This window comes from Mobula birostris, chromosome 4 (genome assembly GCF_030028105.1).
Source record: "Mobula birostris isolate sMobBir1 chromosome 4, sMobBir1.hap1, whole genome shotgun sequence".
Taxonomy (NCBI): Eukaryota; Metazoa; Chordata; class Chondrichthyes; order Myliobatiformes; family Myliobatidae; genus Mobula; species Mobula birostris.
Window position 1 is genome coordinate 205,559,787 of NC_092373.1, and position 25,228 is coordinate 205,585,014.

A 25,228-nucleotide genomic window follows, 5' to 3' on the forward strand; every position below is an offset into this window, starting at 1 on the left:
TGCAGGACAAGTTACATGCAGAGCCAACAGCCTGGGGCGCAGGGACTGTTGGAGATTTACCTTGCTCCACATGTATGATCTGTAGTCTCTGTCCCTGTCCCTTGGATATTGGGAACCGTGCCGGCGGCTGGATCGGAATTCCTTCTCCCTCTGATGCGAAGAACTTCTCCTTCCACTGTCCTCCTTGGATGAGCTTCTGCCCCGTGATGGAGTGCCGGCTTTTCCCGTCTCCCTGGCTGCGTGCTCCCTCCTCGGCGGAGCGTTCCTCTTCTCGCTTGACTTGGTCGCGCTGCTCTCTTTGCCCGTCGGCTTCACAACCATGGACTTGGGCGGCCTGGCGGTGGTGTTGGAGGAGGGGGTGGTGGTGCTTGGTGAGGGGTTCGTGGTTTTGGGTGGCGCAGAGGGGGTGAGGGTGGACACGGGTGCAGTGTCTCCCTCAGCAGTAGGTGTCCCTGCAGGGGCCACGGTACCTGAGACGGGACTGGCCTTCTCCACAGCTGCATCAGAAGGTTCGGGCGTGGAGGTCGCTGGAGCTGGTTTCAATGCCACCTCAGTGCCAGCTGCTGTGATTGTGGAGGTGGAAGTGTTACCATCTGGCCCTGCTGACCCTTCGGTGTCCTGGCCAGTTGTACTAACGGGCTTGGTCTCACAGGACTCTGTGGGCTTGGTTACGCTGCCTGCGGCAGGCGTTGCTGATGGCTTTCCCATTGCTTCGGCTGCAACCACAGGTTTGGATGGTGCGTTTCGGTTCACCGGAACAACTTTGCCAGCCTGGCCCGACTCTGTTAAACCAGGCTCGCCAGCCGGTGTCCCTGAAGCAAACGAAGCTGGAGGCTTAGCGGTGAGTGGGGTGCTGCTGATGGTGCCTGCACTGGCTGCAGGAGGCTCAGCAGCAGTAGTGGGGACCACATTCTGGGGAGCTGCCCCTGTCGTGGTTGCTGCCACAGTCTCCGTCTCTGGAACAGAGGCCATGGTTACATCTGGTTTGGTGGACTCTGTCGTGGTTTTGTCACTTGGAGTCCCTTGGGCTTTCTTATCAGCCAGTCCCACATCCATAGACTCTGCTTTCTCAGCCGGTTCAGTTTCCATCGGTTCTGGCTCCTTGCTGGCATCACCACTGCAAAATTAAAGCAAGGAGTTTGTACGTTCTCCCTGTGACCGGGTGAGTTTCCTCCCACATAGGTATGGGTTAGTAGGTTAATTGGGTGGCATGGGCTCAATGAGCCGAAGGGCAGGTGACTGAGCAGAGTCCAAAATAAAAATTAAATGGGCAGGAGCTGATGGCCTGTTCTGAAGACAGTCATTACAACAACAGCTTCTTCCCCTCCACCTTCAGATTTCGGAATGGAGCATGAACACTACCTCACCATCTTACTCTTTTGCACTATCTATTTGTATATATTCTTATTGCAACTTATACAATTGTTCAAGCTTTGTAATATACTGTTGCTACGAAGCAACTAATTTCATGACATTGTGGCAACTCACTTTCTACGCAGGCGAACTGGCTCACAAAATGGCCTGCGCGTCAGCGGAAAGGCCAGCCCCAAAATGGCACTGGGCCTTCTTCTTCACCAGCAAGGGGATAAAGCCCCCGCGCGGGAAAAGACTTTTGTAATTTTGTCATTTTCGCCCGGGGAGGGCGGGAACGGAACTGCGTAAAAGCCAGTGCCGCGAAGTTTGAATAAACTAGTCTCGAGTGCAACTTACAGACTGCGTGTCATTATTTCTAGCTGTGTGTGTAGCACATCGCTACATTGGTGACCCCGAGGACTTTCCAGACCTTCTCCCTGGGTGAAACCAATTTGCCGGCCCCACACCTGGTCTCCATCACGCTGTCTGACAACGAATTCACCAGAATCCTGGCAGACCTTCCATCAGTTCTGGCACCGCAGTTCACGGCAGCCATGCCCAGACATGCAGTACAGCACCACATTCCGACCCAGGGACCACCCCTCCACACCTGTGCACGAAGGCTCCCCCCAGACAAGTTCCGCCTGGCGAAGGAGGAGTTCAAGAGGATGGAGGAATTGGGGATCATACGGCGGTCCGACAGCCCTTGGGCCTCCCCCCTGCACATGGTGCCCAAAGCAGCCGGGGGCTGGAGACCATGCGGCGACTACTGCAGACTGAACGATGCCACAACTCCAGACCGCCCGCTACCCAGTGCTGCACGGGACAAGCATCTTTTCCAAAGTAGACCTCGTCCGGGGATACCATCAAATCCCGGTACACCCTGAAGACATCCCGAAAACAGCACTCATCATCCCGTTTGGCCTGAAGGATGCCGCACAGACGTTCCAGCGGCTAATGGATGCGGTGGGACGCGACCTGGACTTTGTGTTCATCTATTTGGACGACATCCTCATAGCCAGCAGTAGTCGTCAAGAGCATCTGTCCCACCTCTGCCAGCTCTACTCCCGCCCGAGTGATTTCGGCCTCACGATCAACCCGGCCAAATGCCTGTTCGAACTCGACACCATTGACTTCCTGGGCCAGAGGATTACCAAAGACGGGGCAGCACCCCTGCCCGCCAAGGTAGACGTGATCCGCCACTTCGCCTGGCCCAACACAGTCAAAGGCCAGGAGTTCGTTGGTATGGTGAACTTCTACCACCGCTTCCTCCCCTCAGCAGCCCGTATCATGCGCCCTTTGTTCACCCTGATGTCGGATAAAGGCAAGCACATTACTTGGGACGAAGAGGCCGCGGCCGCTTTCATTAAAGCCAGGGAAGCCTTGGCAGACGCCGCGATGCTGGTGCACCCCAGAACGGGCGTTCCAACCGCCCTCACAGTGGACGCATCCAACACAGCAGTCGGTGGGGAGCTGGAGAAACTCACTGAGGGGCGCTGGCAACCCCTGGCGTTCTTCAGCAGGCACCTATGGCCACCCGAACTCAAGTACAGTGCCTTCCACCGGGAGCTGTTGGCACTATATCTGGCAATCCGGCATTTCAGGTACTTCTCAGAAGGCAGGCTGTTCACCGCATTCACGGACCACAAACCGTTGAACTTCATGTTTCCGAAGGTGTCCGATCCCGCCAGCAGCGACATCTGTCCTACATCTCCGAGTACATGACAGACATCCAGCACGTCTTGGGAAAGGACAACGTCGTGGCGGACGCACTCTCCAGACCAGCTATCCAGGCCCTGTCCCAGGGGGTGGACCATGCAGCACTGGCGGAGGCGCAGCAGGCAGAGGACGAGATGCCCAGCTACAGGACCGCAGTCTTGGGTCTGCAGCTGCAAGATTTCCTCGTTGGGCCAGGTGAGAGGACCCTCCTGTGTGACGTGGCTAACGGCCAACCTCGCCCCATCGTCCCAGCAGCCTGGTGGCAGCGAGTTTTCAACTCCATACATGGCTTGACACCCATCTATCAGGATAACCGTCCAGATGGTCTCCAGCAAGTTCATGTGGCACGGACTTCGCAAACAGGTCAGCGAATGGGCCAAAACGTGCATGCAGTGCCAAACAGCCAAGGTGCAGCGGCACACCAAGGCTCCGCCGCAGCAGTTCAAACCCACCCGCCGGAGGTTCGACCACATCCATGTGGATATCGTGGGGCCCCTGCCAATGTCGCGAGGAGCATGGTACCTCCTAACTATGATAGACTGGTTCACGAGATGGCCAGAGGCGGTCCCGCTCACCGACACCACCGCCGATTCCTGCGCCCGAGCGCTGATTGCAACCTGGGTAGCCCGCTTCGGGATACCGGCCCACATTACCTCCGACAGAGGTGGCCAGTTCACCTCCAGCCTGTGGTCAGCCGTGGCCAGCCTGTTGGGAACACAGCTACACCACACAACTGCCTACCACCCACAGTCGAACGGACTAGTGGAACGCTTCCACCATCACTTGAAGTCGGCTCTCATGGCCCGCCTGAAAGGGCCTAACCGGGTGGACGAGCTTCCCTGGGTCCTGCTTGGAATCCGCACGGCACCCAAAGAGGATCTGCACACCTCGTCGGCCGAGTTGGTATACGGCGCACCCCTGGTCGTCCCAGGATAGTTCATACCAGCCCTATGGGGGCAAGAGGAAGAACCCACAGCAGTCCTGGACAGATTACGTCAAAGGCTTGGTAACCTGCCCCCATACCCACTTCACAGCACGGACAGAGCCCCACCTGCGTACCCAAAGAACTGAAGAACTGTAGTTTGTATTTGTATGAAGGGGTGCACACCGGGCACTGTTACAGCGGCCGTACAAGGGACCATTCAAGGTGATCAACGGGTCCACGTACGTTCTGGACATCATGGGGAAAGAGGAGGTTTTCACAGCGGACCGACTCAAACCAGCCCTTGTGGACTTGGCGCAGCCAGTTGAGGTTCAGGCACCGCGGCGCAGAGGCAAACCGCCCAGAGACTGATCCAGACTGTGGACATTGGGGAATGTATATCACTGCTTATGGCGGGGGGGGGGGGGGGGGGTGGGGGGATGTGGCGACCCATTCAGGTGAACCGGCTCACAAAATGGTGTCGGCCTTCCTCTTCACCAGCAAGGGGAGAAAGCCCGCACGTTGGAAGAGACTTTTGTAATGCACCTCTGACGTCATTTCCGCCCAGAGAGGGCAGGAACGGAACTGCATAAAAGCCAGTGCCGCGAAGTTTGAATAAGCTAGTCTCGAGTGCAACTTACAGACTCTGCGTCGTTATTTCTAGCTTTGTGTGTAGCACATCGCTACGACATAATTAAACCTAATTTGGATTCCTTTGCTGTTCTATCTAATATTTCATTACAGCCACCTGCCAGGACGTGCTGAATTGGACAACTGACTGCTGCACAGTGGCAGGCAGGAAGGGTCTACAATGGGTAGTTAAAACTGCTCAACGCATCACCGGCACCAGCATATAATAATGGTGCATAAAGGCCAGTAACATCACGATGGTTCACACCAATCCTGTTTGTCCCATTCGCTTTAGGGAGGAGGCTACTTAGCATTCATGCTAGGATCACCAGTCTCAAAGACAGTTACTTTTCCCTATCAGTAAGGGTGCCAACACCTCTACCCACTAACTTACCCCTCCACACCCCCAATCACCACTAGTTTATCATTTCCTGTCTGAATGACATTATGTTTAGACACTCCCATGTATAGCATCACTTTATGGACATACAATCAATGTACATCAGCTATCTCATTTTTTTTTTAAATTTATTGTGTTTTTTTATTCTTGTGTTCTTCATCTTATTGAATTTGTTTTGAGCTGCATTGGATCTGGAGTAACAATTATCTTGTTCTCCTTTATGCTTGTGTACTGGAAATGATATTGAACAATCTTGGAACGTGGCTCCTGGGCTGGCACCCTGTCTACACCAGCTCCACAGTGCTGTTGCTCCATTTCGTGAATGGATCAAGAGTTTGGTTTGGACTGCCACCCACTGTGGAATGCTCTAGCTCGGGTGTCAGGTGGGTACCTGGATATTAGCTCTCCGGGACTCTGTCCGTACACCAGGTATGGCTTTGTGCATCCCACACAACCTGCCACGGGGCAACACTGTAGAAGGAAACGCAAAGGTGGGTCGCCAGACTTCACGTGCACCAGGCCACGTGTTCTCTGTTGGAAAACTGTTATTTTCTTGATGGTTTAACAATTAATTGTCTGTTTGTATTTTATATAACTACTCCTATACATGTAACTGTTTAGTATGCTTCCTAGCGGGCACAGTATGTATATGCAGCTGTTCAGTTTGTCCCCCTAGTGATTAGATCTGTATATTTCTCCTATAGACGTACCATGGATAGTGCTCTGACAGGTATGGTATGGGTGGGGGGGTGGCTACTGCACAGGACCGAAAGAAGCTACAGAAAGTTGTAAAATAAGTCAGCTCCATCTTGGAGACTAGCCTCCACAGTATCTGAGACATCTTGAAGGAGTGGTGTCTCAAAAAGGTAATGTTCATTACCCCGGACATGTCCTCTTTTCATTGTTACTGTCAGGAAAGAGATACAGAAGCCTGAAGGCACACACTCAGTGATTCAGTAGCAGCTTCCTCCCCTCTGCCATTTCATTCGTAAATGGACACTGAACCCATGAACATTACCTCTCTTTTTTTCCAATATTATTTCTGTTTTGGACTACTTTTGATCTAATTATTTAATATACATATAAACTTACTGTAATCTATTTTCTTCTTTGTTATTATATATTGCACTGTATTGCTGATGCTAAATTAACAAATTCACCACACGTACCAGTGGTAATAAACCTGACTGTGATTCTGGAAACCTCTTGAAGGTTCTCTGGTGCTGCGTTATTTGAATAGAGCCTTTCTGATTGCTGACTCTTATCTGCAAATTTAAATGGAACGTTTCTTATCCACAGTACGTGTACAAATAGAGCAGACCATGCAGTGGTGCCACTGTCTGATCTTTTTACCCTTCTCCCTTCATTAACTTGACCTCTATCACTGTCCATTTTCAACTTTCTTTGTTCTATTAATTCTGAACAAAATGATCATTTTGTGCCTCTTTCCTGACTTCCAAAAGAAACTTGGATTAAAAAATATGGGAATCCAACATTCCCAAGGTAATTAACTGCTACGGGATCATTCTGGGAAGCTTACCTCTCCTTAGGTGACTGGTCTTCCTTTCCTTGATTCTGCAACATAAGAACAAAGACTGCGTTAAGTTTTATCAATTTAAACACATGCACGATAGGAAGAAGCGGCTGGAAGACAGTTCAGATATCCTTGCATGCAGTACACTCCAATGAGAAATGGTAGATTTACAGACAGAGAGAGACACACACAAGTGTGTGGGAGAGGGGGGAGGGGAAGAGGAGACGGGGAGAGAAGGGAGGGGGAGAGGGGTGAGGGAGGGGGGAGAGGGGTGAGGGAGGGGGGAGAGGAGAGAGGAAACAAATGCAGGTTTGACTGGGCAGTGATAACTTGGGCACAGCAGCACAGTTAGCACAATTGTTTTACAGTGCCAGATATTACTGATCAGAGTTTAATTTGCATTGCTGTCTGTGAGGAGTTTGAATGTTCTCCAAGTGACCACATGGGTTTCCTCCTACATTCCAAAGACGTACTGGTTAGGATTAGTGAGTTGTAGGTATGCCATGTTGATGCCGGAAGCTTGGCGACACTTGCAAGCTGCCTCCAGCATAATCCTCGTGATTTGATTTGATGCAGATGATGTATTTCACTGCATGCTTCAACGTACAGCTGACAAATAAAACCTCTCTTTGGAATAGTCCAATAATCTTCCCCTTACATTAAATTGTCTCACCTCTTAACACCAACAGAGAGATAGGGGAAGAGGTCACAGAAGCTACCAGACCAGTTACTGTAGACCACACCAGAAGCTGGATTTTCTACAGTGAGTGACTCAACTCTTCTACAGTGTTATCTACAAGGCAAACAATGGAAGTGTGCTGGAATAGCTCCATTTGTCTGGGTGAGTTCAACTCTCAAAGGCTCAAGGATAAAAAAAGACTGTTTGAGTGGCACCCTATTCAACCCCACTGAACATTCGATCCCTCCACCACTAATGTACACTGGTGGCAAGATATATCATCTCACAGTAAAGTCACTACAGCACTGGGGATCCTAGGTCCTGAGTCATCGAGCACTGTGGCACAGAAACAGGCTCTATGGCCCATTAAGTCCGTGTCTAACTATTATTATGCCCGGTCCCATCGAGGCATACTTGGACTATAGCTGCCCATGTACCTATCCAAATTTCTCTTCAATGGTGAGTCATTTGTTCTGCATTCATCAATATGCAGCATCAATATAGTCATCCTTTTAAAATGCAATCAAATATAACAGAACAGCACAGGAACAGGCCCCTTAGCCCACAATGTTGTGCCAAACCTAATAATAATCAAATGACCATCTAAACTAATCTCTTCTGCCTAAATAATGCCCATACCCATTTTCCTCACATTCATTTGCCGATCTAAAAGTCCGTTATTAGTCTCTAATGTACAGTGGCATGCAAAAGTTTGGCACCCCGGTCAAAATTTCTGTGACTGTGAATAGCGAAGTGAGTAAAAGATGACCTGATTTCCATAAGCCATAAAGTTAACGATGATACATTTCTTAAATATTTTAAGTAACATTACCTTTTTATTTCCATGGTTTACAGTTTCAAAATAACAAACAAGGAAAAGGGCCCAAAGCAAAAGTTTGGGCACCCTGCATGGTCAGTACTTAGTAACACCCACTTTGGCAAGTATCACAGCCTGTAGGCGCTTTCTGTAGCCAGCTGAGTCTTCCAATTCTTGTTTGGGGGATTTTCGCCCATTCTTCCTTGCAAAAGGCTTCTAGTTCTGTGAGATTCTTGGGCCGTCCTGCATGCACTGCTCTTTTGGGATCTATCCACAGATTTTCAATGATGTTTAGGTTGGGGGTCTGTGAGGGCCAGGGCAAAACCTTCAGCTTGCACCTCTTGAGGTAGTCCATTGTGGATTCTGAGGTGCGTTTAGGATCATTATCCTGTTGGAGAAGCCATCCTCTTTCCATCTTCAGCTTTTTTTTTTTACAGACGATGTGATGTTTGCTTCCAGAATTTGTAGGTATTTAATTGAATTCATTCTTCCCTCTACCAGTGTAATGTTCCCCGTGCCACTGGCTGCAACACAAGCCCAAAGCATGATCAATCAACCCCCTTGCTTAACAGATGGAGAGGTGTTCTTTTCATGAAGTTCTGCACCTTTTTTTCTTCAAACATACCTTTGCTCATTGCGGCCAAAAAGTTCTATTTTAGCTTCATCAGTCCACAGGACTTGTTTCCAAAATGCATCAGGCTTGTTTAGATGTTTCTTTGCAAACTTCTGATGCTGAATTTTGTGGTGAGGACGCAGGAAAGGTTTTCTTCTGATGACTCTACCATGAAGGTCATATTTGTGCAGGTGTCGCTGCACAGTAGAACAGTGCACCACCACTCCAGAGTCTGCTAAATCTTCCTGAAGGTCTTCTGCAGTCAGACGGGGGTTTTGATTTGCCTTTCTAGCAATCCTACAAGCAGTTCTCTCAGAAAGTTTTCTTGGTCTTCCAGACCTCAACTTGACCTCCACCATTCCTGTTAACTGCCATTTCTTAATTATATTATGAACTGAGGAAACGGCTACATGAAAACGCTTTGCTATCTTCTTATAGCCTTCTCCTGCTTTGTGGGCATCCTTTATTTTAATTTTCAGAGTGCTAGGCAGCTGCTTAGAGGAGCCCATGGCTGCTGATTGTTGGGACAAGGTTTGAGGAGTCAGGGTATTTATAAAGCTTTGAAATTTGCATCACCTGGCCTTTCCTAATGATGATTGTGAACAAGCCATAGCCTTAACAAGCTAATTAAGGTCTGAGACCTTGGTAAAAGTTATCTGAGAGCTCAAATCTCTTGGGGTGCCCAAACTTTTGCATGGTGCTCCTTTCCTTTTTTTCACTCTAAAATGTACAAAACAAAAATAATATACTAATCTTGCTTAAAATGTTGAAAAAAATGTTTCATCTTTAACTTTATGACTTTTGGAGATCAGTTCATCTTCTACTCACTTAACTATTCACAGCAACAGAAATTTTGACCAGGGGTGCCCAAACTTTTGCATGCCACTGAATCTGCTTGTATCTCCAACCCAGGCAGCACATTGCAGGGACCCACCACTCTGTATAAAAACTTTCCTCTTTGACATTAAGCCCTCTCACCTTAAATGCATGTCCTCTGGTATTAGATATTTCAACCCCTGGGAAAAGATACCGCCTCTACTCTATCTATACCTCTCATGATCTTATAAACCTTGATCTCCTCTCAGCCTCTGCTGCTCCAGAGAAAACACAAATGATATCACCTAACTTCCTCCTCTGTCTTTGAACAAAGATGTCAAGTATACACAACTGTTCCTATTAATCCAATCCCCTGCTGTTCATATAGAGTAAGTTTCATGTCATGTCATTTCCTGGTCAGTGAACTGAACAAAGAGGTGATCTTGATCGGTCAGAGGAGCATGCTGGCAGCTCTGATTACCTCCCAACACCAGAAGCCGATCGATGAAGGCACAAGGAGACTGCAGCTGCTGGAACAACACTTCTGCTGGAAGAACTCAGCGGGTCAAACAAGATCTTGGGGTGGGGACATTGCAGATGACCGAATGCAAAATCTCACAGCGAGGAGAGTAAATAAGTAGAACTTTTTTGGTCAACATTACAGCACAGTACAGGCTCTTCAGCTCACAATGTTGTGCTGAGCTTTTAACCTACCCTAAGGTCAATCTAATAGTTAAATTCTAACCATTCTCTCCCACATACCCCTCCATTTTCCTATCACCAATGTGCTTATCCAAGGGTCACTTACATGTCCCTAATGCACCTGCCTCTACCACAGCAACACCCCCCCCCCCCAAAGCATGTTAGCGCGTTCAATGTACCCAGCACTCCCTGCGGAAAAAAAAAACCCTGATATTCCCACTATACTTTCCTCCAACCACCTTAAAATGACACCCTCCCATTTCCACCTTGGGGAAAAAGTCTCAGGCTGTCCGCTAACATTAATCAGAAATAAATTTAAAACACTCCAATCTTTGATGTCTCCCCACACTGATGAAACATCCCTTGAGGTTTTGTGCTTGGCTGTGGGGCTGGAGCCGATGACCGAGCTGAAAGAGAATGAGCTGACAGATGCTAGAATTACACCAAAACTTAACTACCTCTGCAAACACAATACACTGGTGCACTGAATGTGCTCTGAGTATGACGAAAGGAAAAGCTAATGATAATGTGATCCAAGAGGAACCATTACATAAAAATTTCAGAGGGATGTTATGCTGTTAAACTTGAGCGAAACAATCCTTTGATCAATTGTGGGGTGAGTGGGGGAAAGAAGGGGTAAAATACAGTTATCATACACTCAGGTGGGGAAAATGGGTCCAGTTAGCAGGAGGAAGCAGCTCACAGCACAGGGATAAGCTTCCACACACACACAGAGCACAGGGAAAATTCTGCTGAGCATCTCTGGAGGAGAATAAGCAGTTCCCAAGACCCCTCACCTGCTGAGTTTCGACAGCAATTTGTGTGTTGCTCTGCATTTCCAGCATCTGCAAAATTTTGTGTTTTTTTGCCAGACACCCACAGGCAAAATCTGCTTTCCCCGTTGCGGATCAAGAGAGGTTATGCAGTTTAGGATGGGCAACTTCTGTCTGCATAAATCTAACCGTAAACTTCATGAGGTTGCCTCCAAAGGCAGGTTTAAGCAAGAAGTGCAACTGCCTGACTTCCAGAGACTGGGTGTGATCACACTTTTGGACACCATCTCTGTGGAATTTGCATACTTTTCTCATGACCATGTGGGTTCCAGTTTCCTCCCACATTCCAAAGATGTGCTGGTAGCTTCACTGGCCTCCATCAATGACCAGTGAAGTGTTGGTAGTGGTAGTGGCTGAAGGTACCATGGACCGGAAGAGCACTGGTATGCAAGATAAATGGAACACCAATCCTGATTAGCTGGGACAGAGGGAATAAGAACAGGGAGGATACAGAACATTTTTGTTAAACAATGGGCATACCAGAACTGGAGATTATTTGCCGTTCTGGCTGCCAAACTGCAGGAGATTGTACTGTTGTGGGTGCAGAGAAGATTCACAAGGATGTCACCTGTGGATGGCATGAGGGGGGACAGGGCAGGCAGGGTGAGTAGCCAGTGAGATAAGAGGCATATATCAGGACAGCCAGAGGTGTTATAGGGTGGTACTTCAACCCAGCTGGTCCATACTGACCTTAACATCTCTTTGAGCTAGCTCTATTTGCCTGCATTTGGCCTTTATCTATTATCTCCTAAACTGAATGGTTTGCTGTATCTTAGAAGCTACTGATCTTCTTTGATTTTCACGTATAATAGTCTCTACAGCAGGACCAATACCTTTAAGCATGGGGTCCATGGACCCCAGGTTGTGAACCCCTGCTCCAGAGTGTACAGAGTGGGGCAAAAAACAAACAGCATCCAGTGAGTGGCACTTATGTGGTAGAAAACGCCTTGTTAATGAGACGTGAGGAGAATGGCCAGTCTGGTTCAAACTAACAGTAAAGTGACAGCAACACAAATAACCAAGCGTTACAACAGTAATGTTCTGAAGAGCATCACTGAATGCACAACGCATTGAACCTTGAAGTTGATGGGCTACAGCAGAGAAGACCACAGACATACACTCACTGTATTTAAGGCTAACTCCTAAAATGCAATTTGATGTGTGTTAAATAAAATGGAAAAAGCAGGTCTGTGAACACAAGTAAATGTTGAGGTGACACCTTGATCTCCAACCAAAAGAAACTATAGTGGATTTCAGTTAATTGGGTCATCCGTTAAATGGGGCAGCTGCTTATTTGGGACAACTCTTGAAGAACTAAAACTACTCAAGAAACTAGCCAGGATTTCCTTTGTTTATTTGGGACTTAAATGGGACAGGCACTGTTGCCAAACAGTTTCTAACTATCTTTTGTGGCTGTTAAGACACTATACTGTGCTTACAGTGAACAATTTTTAAATAGGGTCAATTGCATGCATTTGTGTTAAAAAGGCAGTGATTTTCGTCACTAATACTTGTTGAGTAATAAGCAGTAAGACAATTCAGAACCGTTTTGCTCACTGCGGTTTAAAGCATTCAGGTTTGGAGATGCCAGAAATGGCCGTGAGTGAAAATTAAACTATTTCACTACTTCAATTTAGGAGCTACAAAGAATTTGAAAGTATCAACAATCACTTCAAACATTACAATGGAAATTAAGATTTGGAGAATGCAACTGGCAATAGTATTGTATGAAGGCAGTTAATTATCTACACTAGGTGTCTACTGATTTCGTTAATTTAGTCAATCAAAAGAACATGTACACTGGATAAATTCCTTCATCGATAAATATTAGGAACTACTACAGTTTTATAGTACTGTAATAGTATTGATAATGTTCTAATTTGCTCTATTTCATTTAAATACATAATTTTTTTAAACTCAGTTAACTAGTAGTTTGTCTTTTTATACCTTTTTAAACTATTTCCATGAAACTTCAGCTGACTGGGACAGCTGCTTAATTGGACCAAAATGTACTGCTTCACAGAGCTTACATGGCACTGTATTCAGTGCTGTAACTTCTGTAGGAGTTTGTCCACCAGTAGCCCCTGTACATCAGGTTCTGCAGCAGACTATCAATCTCAGCGGGCACACATTAATAGGTGATTTATTCTTTAAATGATCCACAATGGGATAAAACACGAATAGTGAACAAAATGAGAAGCCATGGATAGGGCTGAAATCAAAAGTGTCACAGTTCTGTTGGGCTCCGGGACATTTAATTCCTAACATACTGAGAAATCATTTCTAGAAGTGGTGAATGCAGCCCTGGTTTTCCCACACATAACAATCCCATCTGGCTGCCTCACACTATCTTTTGGTTGTGCTTCTCTAAAACACCCAACTGTGGTGTGAGCCAATTGTTTAGCAGTTCTCCTTGGTAATACACGTCTCCTCTGACTTTAATTACGGACAGCTGACTGGGACCGCACAATGTACTCATTAGTTCTTCTTGTAACACTTAATTTACCATAGCTTCCAATCAAGCAAATAAACTTTCTCACTGCCAAGTTATTACTAACCTTCCAGCAGTTCAAATTTATTGTCACCTGACTGCACATATACACGACCAAAGAAAACGTTCCTCCAGACCACGGTGCACTCATAAAACAAAATATTACCATAATAAATTAATAAAATATAGTTCAAAATGCATGTAATGCGTAGCACGGGTAAACAATAAACAGCTTGCTGTCCTAATGATGAAACTTTGGCGGTGGCAGGGTATTCATTAGTCTCAGAGTCTGAGGGACGAAGCTGTTACCCAGTCTGGTAGTCCTAGTCCTGATGCTCCTGTACCTCCTTCCTGATAGTAGTGGGTCAGAGAGATTGTGGGATGGGTGGTTGGGATCCTCAACTAGTTATCTTGGACAGATATGGCTTGACATAAGATGAACAAACTAACCACCATGAGGTACAGGAACCTGGAGAGACACAGCCAACGTGTTGGGAAAAGCTTCTTCTTCACCATCAGATTTCTGAATGGCCCATCAACATTACTTCACTATTCTGTCCTCTTTTATACTAATTATTTTTAAATATATTGATATTGTAATTTATAGTCACTTTTTATGTATTGCATTGTACTGTTGCCGCAAAACAACAAATTTCATGACTCAAGTCACGATAACCCTGATTCTGAGCCCCACTTGAGCTGGGTATACACATTACATTAAGGTTCAAAGGTTCAATTCAATGTCAGAGAAACGTATACAATATACATCCTGAAATGCCTTTGCAAACATCCACAAAAACAGAGAAGTGCCCCAAAGAACGGCGACAGATGAATGTAAGAATCCCAATGTCATCCCGAGCTCCCCTCCTTCCCGCACGTAAACAGCAGCAAGCAACAACCCCCCTCCCTGCACTGGCCAAAAAAAAAAGCAAATATCAGCACCATCACCAAGCACTCAAGTATGAGCAAAGCAATAGCAAAGACACAGACTTTGTGTTACACCCAGTATTTGACGTACCACAGATTCTCTCTCTCCCTAATAAGGGAGAAAAAGGTGTCTCCATTTTCCCAGCGAGTGGGGAGACATAACAAACAACTCGCTGGTTTACAATGTTGAAAGTCTGTTACATTGCTTTTTCTGAGCTCTGTGCCTGAAGATTGCAAAGATCTCGAGTCTTTGGGCACACAGCAGAAGATATTCCGACTCCCTCAATGGCACACTGGTCTCCTGCCACGACACCGACCCTTGATCCGCCTGTCTCCAGAGCCCCGAGATCTTAGGCTTCCAAATACAAGCCGTACTCTCAGGCTGAACCCTTGGCGTGCCAAACAACAGTGAGTCCTGAAACCCCGAGAATGGGTCCCATTCCCGCAAAGAACCGAAGTCAGCGTGTAACTCCAGGTCAGGGTCTTCAAAAGAACCCTGAAATTAACTTGGGTAACACATTAGACTGGGTCAGCCCTTATTCCAGTCAGTAAAAGGCAGTTGTCCGGTGTGGCAGCACCTGAGCTGCTGTGGGACAACAGAAGGGAATAGTAAGTAGGTAATAAAGATGGGTCAGCACAACGTACAAGTGCTTTTCCTGGACAGGAGCTGATTCTGGTCAAGGAGAGAATCAACTCCTGCCCAATCAAGGACCTGGACCTGCTTCAATTTGCCTATCGCCAAAACAGCAGATCCAATCACACTGGTTCTCAGTTCTGCCTTGGATCACTTGGATAATAGTCGTATCTACGACAGGCTGCTGTTTATCAATTACAGCTCAGTGCTAAACACAATCATACCATTAGTTATAATCAACTAATTCCAAAACTTGGGCCTCTGCAACACAATCCTTGACTTCCTCACCGGGAGACCACACCAGTGTGGATTGGAAATAACATCTCTTCGCTGACAATCAACACTGGTGGACCTCAAGGACGTGTGCTTAGCCCACCCACTGCTCTACTCTCCATACATCCACAACTGTGTGGTTAGGCACAGCTCAATCATCTGTAATTTCAGATGGTGACAAGACGGCGTACGGGAACGAGATAGATCAGCTGGCTGAGTGGAGTCGCAACATCGATCACGTACTCATCATAAGACCAAGGAATTGATTGTGGACTTCAGGAAGAAGTCGAGGAAACACGCACCTGTCCTCATCGAGGGATCAGAGGTGGAAAGGGTGAGCAGTTCCTGGGCTTCAACATCCCTGAAGAACTATCCTGAGCCCATGATACAGCTGCATGACAGTGATATTTCAATGGGAGCTGAAGGGTACTTGGTATGTCACCAAAGACTCTCTTGAATGCCTACAGAGGTATCGTGAGAGCAATTTAACTGGTTGTATCACCGCCTGGTATGGAGGGACCACTAGACATGACTGGAAAAAGCTGCTGAAAGTTGTAAACTTTACCTGCTCCACCATGGGCACTGGCCACCCCAGTATTAAGAACCTTCAAAAAGTGATGCCTCAGAATGATGGCATCCATCATCGAGGACATGCCTTCTTTTCATTGCTACCATCAAGGTGGGGTTACAGGAGCCTGAACATACTCACTCAGCATTTCAGGAAGAGCGTCTTCCCCGTCACCAGATTTCTGAATGGACAAAGGACCCAAGTACACTATCTCACTTTCTCCCCTTATTTTTGCCCTCTTTTGGCACTATTTATTTTTAAGACATATTTCTTCTTGTAATTTATATATTTTTATTATTATATTGCAATGTACCGCTGCCACAGAACAAATTTCACAACATGTCAGTGATATTAAACCTCATTCTTTTCTTGCAGCAGAGTAGGCTGAGTGGTCATATGATCGAGGTGTCTAAAATGATGAGACACAGACAGGACAGTGGCTTTACCTCAATATATTCTGCTTTTTTTTTACACAACTGGTTTTATATCATTGACACCAGAAAGGGAATAGTCCGTTATTACTTGGGAGGAAGGCAGGTGGTACGATGGATGCCAAAACCACCCGACTTGCACCACAAGGTTGCCTCAGCCTCCAGTCTAGCCTATAGAACCCCACAGTAATTGTTGCTCCAATGCATCATACAAGTATCAGTGCAGGCCTGTTGTGAATCTCTTCCGCACTCTTTAAAAAGAGCATAGACCGAAGCAGTTGAGACACACAGGGCATCATTAACATGCTCATGATGTTCAGAGTAACTGTGAGATCTCCACATTGTATCTGCAGCCAGAGGAACTGAAAACAAATGTGATGCCATTACAGCGTGGGGCATCGAAGTTCAGTTTCAGTGTCCTCTGTAAGCACGTTTATATGTTCCTTCCCATGTGTGCATCGATTTCTTCTGGGTGCTCCAGTTTCCTCCTGCAATTGACCCATGAATAGTCTAAAGTTAAATCAGTGAGTTGCTGGGTGGTATGGCTCAAAGGGCTAAAAAGGCCTATTCCATGCTGAATCGCTACATAAACGTCACACTGCAGCTCACCCATGGTCATTGAACCGAGTACTGCCATTCAACTGTGACTAATGCTTGAGGAGGAACGACACGAGTCAGACAACTATATCGCACAATGGACGTCTTCTTAGGTCAGTTTTGAATCAGCTCTTATTTGCTTATAACCAGAAACATGAGATCAGCTGATGTACTGTCCCAACGTTGCTTGATGGCCAAAGGATGAACTGCATCAAATGATATGTTCCTTCTGTAACACACACACAAAATATGCTGATGGAACCAGCAGGTCAGACAACATCTATGAAGAGGAATAAACAGTCAATGCTTTGGGCCGAGACCCTTCATCTTATGTTAGTGATATTAAACCAGAATTTTAAGAAGGGTAAATGCCCGCAACTTCGACTTGCTTATTCACCTCCAGATGCTGCCTGAGCCGCTGAGCTCCTCCAGCTTTTTGTGCATGTTACTCTGGATTTCCAGCATCTGAAGAATCTCTTGTGTTTACGTCTTTAATCGTGATGCTCCTACCCACTACAGCACCGTTGCCTCAAATAGGTATGCAAAATCTTGGGGCAAAACTGCGAGTGAACTGCACAGTTCTAATTATGTGTGTTCTATAATGTAGTGATACTACAGTTCTACAATGCAGTGCCTTTAAAAAGAACACAAGCAGTTCGTGGAGAGGGTAACACCTCCCACTGGATTAGGCAGGTGCTTTGCGATGAAGTTATTGCTGCAAACCAACATTAATACGAGTCTAGGTTTAAAGTCTCACATTCATATTTTTCAAACGTCACACCTTAAATTTAGTTGTGTCATTAATGCAACGGGGTGCAGAAGGAGGAATGAACAAATTACTGTCAACTTGAATCCATACCCCATCTGCCTCTGATTAACGAGGAAAAGTGCTTCTCTTTCTAACAATAAAATCAATGCGAGATTTCACTTTATACTGACAGATGGTCTGAATAAAGAATTAAAGATGCACGAAGGGGTCTAAATTAAACATATAATGGGAATATACACTCAGTGACCACTTTGTTAGCTACACTTGCTCGCTAATACAAATATCTAATCAGCCATTCATGTGGCAGCAACTCAATGCATAAAAGCATACAGACATGGTCAAGAGGTTCAGTTGTTGTTCAGACCAAACATCAGAATGGGGAAGAAATGTGATCTAAGTGACTTTGACCACCCCATCTGATTGCTGATACCAGACGGACTGGCTTGAGTATCTCAAAAACAGCTGATCTCCTGGAATTTTCACACACAACAGTCTCTAGTTTACAGAGAGTGGTGTGTAAAAACAAAAAAATATATAATGAGCAGCAGCTCTGTGGGCAAAAACTCATTCATGAGAGAGAAAATGGAGACTGGGTTCACAACCTTTTTATGCAATGGACCAATACCACTAGGTATGGAGTCTGTGGATCCCAGGTTGTGAACCCCTGCTCTGGAGTTCACAGAGAATGGGGAGTAAAACAAAAAGCACCCAGTGAGCAGCTGTTCTGTGGGTGAAAATGCTTTGTTAGTCTGAGAGGTCAGAGGAGAATAGCCAGACTGGTTCAAACTGTCAGGAAGGTGACAATAAGTCAAATTATCACATGTTAAAACAGTGGTGTGCAGAAGAGCATCTCTGAACGCACAACACCTCCAACCTTGAAATGGATGGCTTACAGCAGCAGAAGACCATGAACATATACTCAGTGGCCACTTTATTAGATCCATGAGGTACCTTATGAAGTAACCACTGAGTGTAGCTGAAACCTAAAAGCAAACTGATCTCAATAACTGCAATGGTGATCAACTGTGGCGTGAATTTTGCAGTGAATGGAGTGAATTTTGCTGAGAAACAAGATCAGCCTGAACTCCAGCAATATTGTGCTCACAATAAAGGCTATTCGACCAGGAGGTGGGTGACCCTCAGCTGCCCAGCATTCAAACCCTGTTCTACCAGCCAGGTGGATAAATCACATCGCCAGGCAACTGTATTCCATCTCCAGGAGAACAGAAAAGATCAAACAGAAAATCTGACAAAACAGAACATACTGAAACACAACAGTTTTCTTTACAGCGGGTGCCACAATCACCGAGCTGATACTCCACCATTCAGGTGAACTGGAGCTCTGCCACCTGTTCAGCTGAACACCGGAAGTTCTGTACACATACCAAATTAATAACGAGGTTCATCGTTTCAAGGAAATCAGATGAGTTAGAAACACCAGTTAACACGACATCTTGTCGCTCTATCATTACTATTGCTCAGCATCAACAATCATTTCAGGTCCACACAACTCAGACCTCACCACCCATACCAGAACCAGGTCTGATTATGCCTCACTTCATTAGATACCATCCAGTTTCAAGATCTTTCTCACAAGAGTCCCAGGGCACAGAAACAGGCCACTTGGCCCATTAAGTTCACATTGTCAATCCCATCCTCCTACACTTGGCTCATAGCCTTGGTTATTCAAGTGTTCACCAACATTCTTCTTAAATGTTGTAAGAGTATCTACATCCATCTACCACTCAGAAAGTCCACTGTACATTTGAAACTCAAACTACCTTCTAAGGGAAAGAGTTCTTCCACAGATCCAATTGGAATATCCCACCAATTACTTTTAATCTGTGCCATCTGGTTTTAGACCTCTCAGTCGTGGGAAAAGCTTCAATCTATATCACAGGAGCGTCAGGCTACTGAACCAATGTGTAACTTCACCGACTTCAATGCAGAACTAATTCTGCAACCTACGGACTCACTTTCAAGGATTCTACTACAACTCATGTCTCCAGTATTATTTACTGACATTTTTATTTACAGCTTGTCTTCTTTTGCACTTTGTTAGTCTTTGTGTGTAGATTTTCATTTTTATATGTCTCTGTTCTACTGTGAATGTCCACAAGAAAATGAATCTCAGGGTAGTATATTGCAATATGGTCACTTTAGTAATAAGTTTACTTTGAAGTTAGCATTCTGCAGCTGAGTGATCAGCCGCCTCCAATCTAAGGGGAACAAACATTACAAAAATGCTCCACTCCAGACATCTTACTATATAACCTCTGTAGCCATTTCAGAACAATCACTTCCTATAGTGGGTAGGGCAACCAGAACTCTTTTCAGTACTCCAGCCTTGGCCATATAAACATTTTATCAGGCTGGACTTCAATTCTGCTGCTTTTCTATTCTATTCCTGCGTAATGAAGAGCAGTAACGTGCATACTGTCTTCAGCTCTTCATTGACACAGCCGTTGCTCTGTGCCTCTTACCATCTCAACGAATCCCTGTAGCTGAAATCTATCCTCCTCAGTATCAGCAACAGTACCAATGTTGTGTCAACTGCGAATCTGGTAATCATATCACCAGTATTCACATGTAAACCATTAATATGTTTAAAAGCAGCAAGGATCCCAGCATTAATCCTGTTGGCATACCACTGGCTTCCAAACAGAAAAACAATACTCCACTATCAGCCTCTGCCTTCAGGTCCAATTCGCCACTTTGTTCAGCAGCTGATGAGCTCAAACCTTTTGCATCAGTATCCACTGTGGGATCCTGTCAAAAACCTAGACTACATTAACCACACTGCCTCCACCAGATAATTTTTCCCTAAGAAAAAAATCAACCTGGTCAGAGTATGATAACATCTATGTAAAAACACTGCAAGTAAAAAAATTACCTCTCACTCTGGAACTCCGTTACCAACACACCATCCACTTTCTTAACAAACCTATCTGGAGTTGGTGAAATTTTATCAAATTTTACTTTTTTGTAGAACAAGTTATTGCAGGTCTGAATTGTGATGCTGTGCGAAAGGATGAAGGGCTGCACTTATATAGTGCCTTTCATAACCCCAAGAGCTCCTGTGTACTTAGCCCGATATTGGGCAACGTGACGAGCAGCACTTGCATTGGATGAGTTATGTGGCAAATATTAAAGAGCAGAGTGATGAAAGCAATTATATTTTCTTCATGGCTTTTTAGGTAATCCTGACCCAACGCAAATAACTGAGTAGTAGAGACCCAACAAAGGTAGGAGATTTATTGATACCCAACAGCTACAGAGTTAACCAGTATGTAAACAGGCTCTTCAGCCTTATCCACCCATGCCAACTAACTCACCTGCATTAACCTGAAACCCTCTAAACCTTTTCTATCCAATGTAGTTACCTAATCGTCTTTTTAAATCATATAACTGTACTCTCCTCTATCACTTCTCCTGGCAGCTCCTTCTACAGATCCATTGTCCTTTGTTACCTCTCACACCGGAACTGTGCCTTCTAGTTTTAGGTTTCCCTCCTTTGACCATTCGCCCTGTCTATGCCCCTTGTGACTTTATAAACCTCTACAAGGCTCCAGGGGAAAAAGGTGTTGTTATGAATATTGCAACTATGCCACTGAATGAACAAGTCAAAGGGCCTCCTGTTCATAATCTCATCATGGAAGGTTGTGAAACTGAATTCCTTACCATCCTGAAGGGTGTAAATATGCTGCAAAAGTCGAGGTCCATTGCTACAGGAACCTAGTATTATCATCCAGCCGGGCTCACACTACCTTAGTTAGCATTCGAAAGATGCGCAGTGAAGAGCATCCTAACAAGCTGCAGGATATGTTAACTGCACCGTGGTGAATAGGTAGGCTCTACAACAGGAAGTCAAAACTGCTCAATGCAACACTGGCACCAGCCTATCTGCCAACAAGAACACATTTAGAGAAAGGTGCCAATAACATCATGAAGTATCCCACCCACCCTGCTCACGGCCTGGAGTGAGACAAACTGTAATATCCATGCCAGGACCACCAGACTCAAAACTCCAAATAACTTACTAGGAAATTACTTTCCCCAAATAGTAAGGCTGACCAACACCTCCACCCACTAACTCAACCACTACTTTATCATTCCCATCAGTCACCTTATGTACAGATACTCCTGTGTCTAGCGTCACTTTATGGACATACAGTAAATCCAAGTATATAAGCTATCTCATGTATTTGTATTTATTGTGTTTTTTAAAATGATATTCTTTAGCATTTGTGGTTTCTTTGGTGCTGCATCAGATCAGTAGTAACAATTATTCTGTTCTTTCACACGTACAGGAAAGGACATTAAACAATCTCAAATCATTGTTGAGAGGAATCTGGTATTGCTACCCAGCACCATCTTGGTTATCTTTAGAGCATCGTTATCCCCACACCTAACATGGCCTTGCCAATGATGCCAAACACAAACGAAAATTTCACCTAGCGTACAAGCAGTAAGACTGATCGTCACCACATACATGCTCAGTAAGACCATCATAAAGTCCAGAAAGGCCACCAAGTTAGACAAAGCAAAGTGCAGTGAAAGCAAGACGAATTAGAGCAACCATTGTCTAAGGTGGTTGTTTGTTTTTGAACCATTTGGAACTAAAATGTACATTAATGCAAATTCTGAAAAGCAGCAGCATACCCATAATGCACATTGTCAACTGACAAGAAACAATTAGTGCTGCAATTATAAGGGACTAATCAGCCTATCAATTCAAAAGAACGCAAGCTCACAAGTTAACACTGTTGTCTTTTGGTGTGTAGAGCACTGACTGCACTAACTATTAAGAGCCCTGTTTACTTGACAGGATAGAGGACAGATCATAAAACAACTTGAGCACAGTGTTCTTTTGCTGAGCTCTGGTTCGTCAGAGAACGTATATGGTTTTGCGAGTTCCCATCTTCACTGCTGTAAGAGCCTCATCTACGAGCCTTTCTCCCTGAGGAAAGGAAAACACAGACAGATGACTGAGGGAAGGAACTTTGCTCAACACTGCATTCCAGGAGAAGAGGTTTACCATAGAAATATATGCGTGAGAACCCCGTTTTCTCTACAATGTTGAAGGATGTTGACACCTCGGCAACCATAGCCATGCCAGTGCTACTCAGCCTGCAAAGGCAGCCCATTCTTCTCAGCATCTTGTGTCAACATCAAGTACTTCCAGGCTAGTCATCAGGTGGTCAGACACAGAGTAAAGCTCCCTTCACTCTGCCCCAACGCAAGCAAGCACTGAGTGCAACCAGCTGCTTTAGAGACTGCCCCACTCTGGAACAGAGTGGCCCATGGACACACCTGGAACCTGGAATGAGAATGCTTGGGATTGCTTTCAGACCATTCCAACCAGAGAGAGGAGACTTTCATCCACTCAGTCAGGGTTGCAGAGAGGCATTGGTCCCAAAAATCTAACAATTCAATTCACATTCCAGCTCCTCCTCAGAAGCACCGGCTCAAAGGGCAGAGATCTTGTGAGGTCAGCGGCTTGTTCAGAAGAACCTTGGGACTCTCCGGTGTGATAAATGCAGGTTTTAATGGAAGAAGAGAAAATGCAAACAAGGCACATGAGCAGGTTTTCATGTAAGCTAATGCCATATGAGCTTTTCCCTTACAATATAACCTAATGAAGCAGCTCTATGGTGAAGTTATGAGATGCAGACACACTAACAACAATTACTAGAGCCTGTAAGTGGGATAGTAACTCACAATGAATAGAATTATTTTCTTAACATATCCACTTGTGTTGAAACTCTTCCAGGCAAAAAGTTATGGAGGTAAAGATAGATTTCTGTCAAAATTTCTGCAAAGTTGTGGGTTTTACAATTGTCAGTCTTTAACAAATACTGAGGGACTTTAGGTACTGAGTTACCAAAGATTTTTCAGTTCAGGCAAGTGTCAGCAGAGAATAAACTTAACTGATACAGAACAGAGCTCTGTTCCAACAAGTTCCAAACAAATCCAGGACAGATTCAACTTGGGGAAAGATGCAGAGTGAACACCCTCTTCATGGTCCTGTACAGTCAATAAAATGGGCAAGATACAGGGTCCAGCTTTTGGCAACCTGATTTGTGCATGTCATTCCTCAGGTTTCTAACATCCACATTCCAAAGTTAATACACCAAAAAGGGGTGGGACCTGCTCTATAATAAACTAGACTGATACTGCCTGAGAACAGAATAAGTACAGCCAGCACACTAAAGAACTTTCACCCTTCTAGTCACGTCTTGGGTTTGACCCAAGTTCGCATCTCACTGCACCATCACATTCTTGTAGTTTAAAATCAGTTTTCAAACACTACAATACACAATTGAAAACCACTAAATCTCGCAAGCACCAAAGATCTACAGCAGTACATCCACTAACTACAAACCCCACTCTGACTCTGCAACAGTTGTGTATAATCAACTAAATAAAGGCCCTTCTCGCCTGAAATGGTTTCACTACCTCTGGCAAAGGGAAGGGAAATAGGAAAGATGATAAAAACTTCCAGAGTTCCTGACATCAGCACTGAAGCATTAACTCTATTTTCTTCAAGACCCACTAAGTATTTGCAGAGTGCATTTTTTCAGCTATCCAGCATCTGTAATGTTTTGTATTCTTAACATCCCATTTGATTTGCTGGTAAATAACTTCAGAACTGGACAGAACAAGATAATGCCAGTCAGGGAAGATACTACTGAATTATTCCTGATTCTTGCACTATTTGTTACTAACATTAATTTCTTACCATTTTACACAGTACCTGTGCTACAATAGATCTCACAGGATACAAGTCAGCAATAATAAAATTGACTGCTCAATATTTAGAGCTTTGCATCAGAATAATGCTGTTACTTTTGATCTTGAAAGATATGGTGGAAATGCTTCAGTGAAATGAGAGCATAGCAGTTAGGTCTATTGTCCATGTTTGTCAACTGTTGAGAACACAAGGATGTGGGAGAATCATTGCTACAGAACCAAGTGTATGAGAAATCAAAACGAACCAAAACTATTGATAATTCTGGGGTTTTACAAGCACCACCAAAGAATAAAGTAACCAAAAAAACAATGGATACCCCCAAGTGCAGACATGACAACTTTGGAAACCTTTTCACAATGAAACCATTGTGTAGACTTCCTTGGTTGAGGCTGGAGCCCTTGACTGGTCTAGTGTGATACAGTGGAGTCCTCATCTTGCCTACCTGCACTGCAGTTTCTCTCAAACACCATCCCAATTTGTTACTGTTTATCCTTGTATCATCTCAATGCACTGGGGTGATGAAATGATCTGTAAGTTCATAAGATATAGGAGCAGAATTAAGCCATTCAGCCCATCAAGCTTCTCTGCCATTCCATGGCTCTGTTATTATCCCTCTCAACTTTATTATCTTATCTACTACCCGTAACATAAAAAATAGGAGCAAGAGTAGGCCATCTGGCCTATCGAGCCTGCCCTGCCATTCAGTAAGATCATGGCTTATCAGTCTGTAAACTCAGCTCCATGTACCTGCCTTTTCCACATAACC

General features: G+C 45.1%; 1 protein-coding gene across 1 annotated transcript in view; it reads right to left on the bottom strand.

The window, feature by feature from the left end:
- znf638 (zinc finger protein 638) overlaps positions 1-25,228 on the bottom strand; it is a 126,526-nt gene that overhangs the window by 17,014 nt on the left and 84,284 nt on the right. Inside the window, exons 18-19 of the mRNA XM_072257019.1 lie at positions 6,565-6,599; positions 61-1,117 (exon numbers count right to left, since the gene is read on the bottom strand). Of these exons, the coding sequence (XP_072113120.1) occupies positions 61-1,117; positions 6,565-6,599 (1,092 nt within the window). The remainder of the gene's footprint in view (positions 1-60; positions 1,118-6,564; positions 6,600-25,228) is intronic.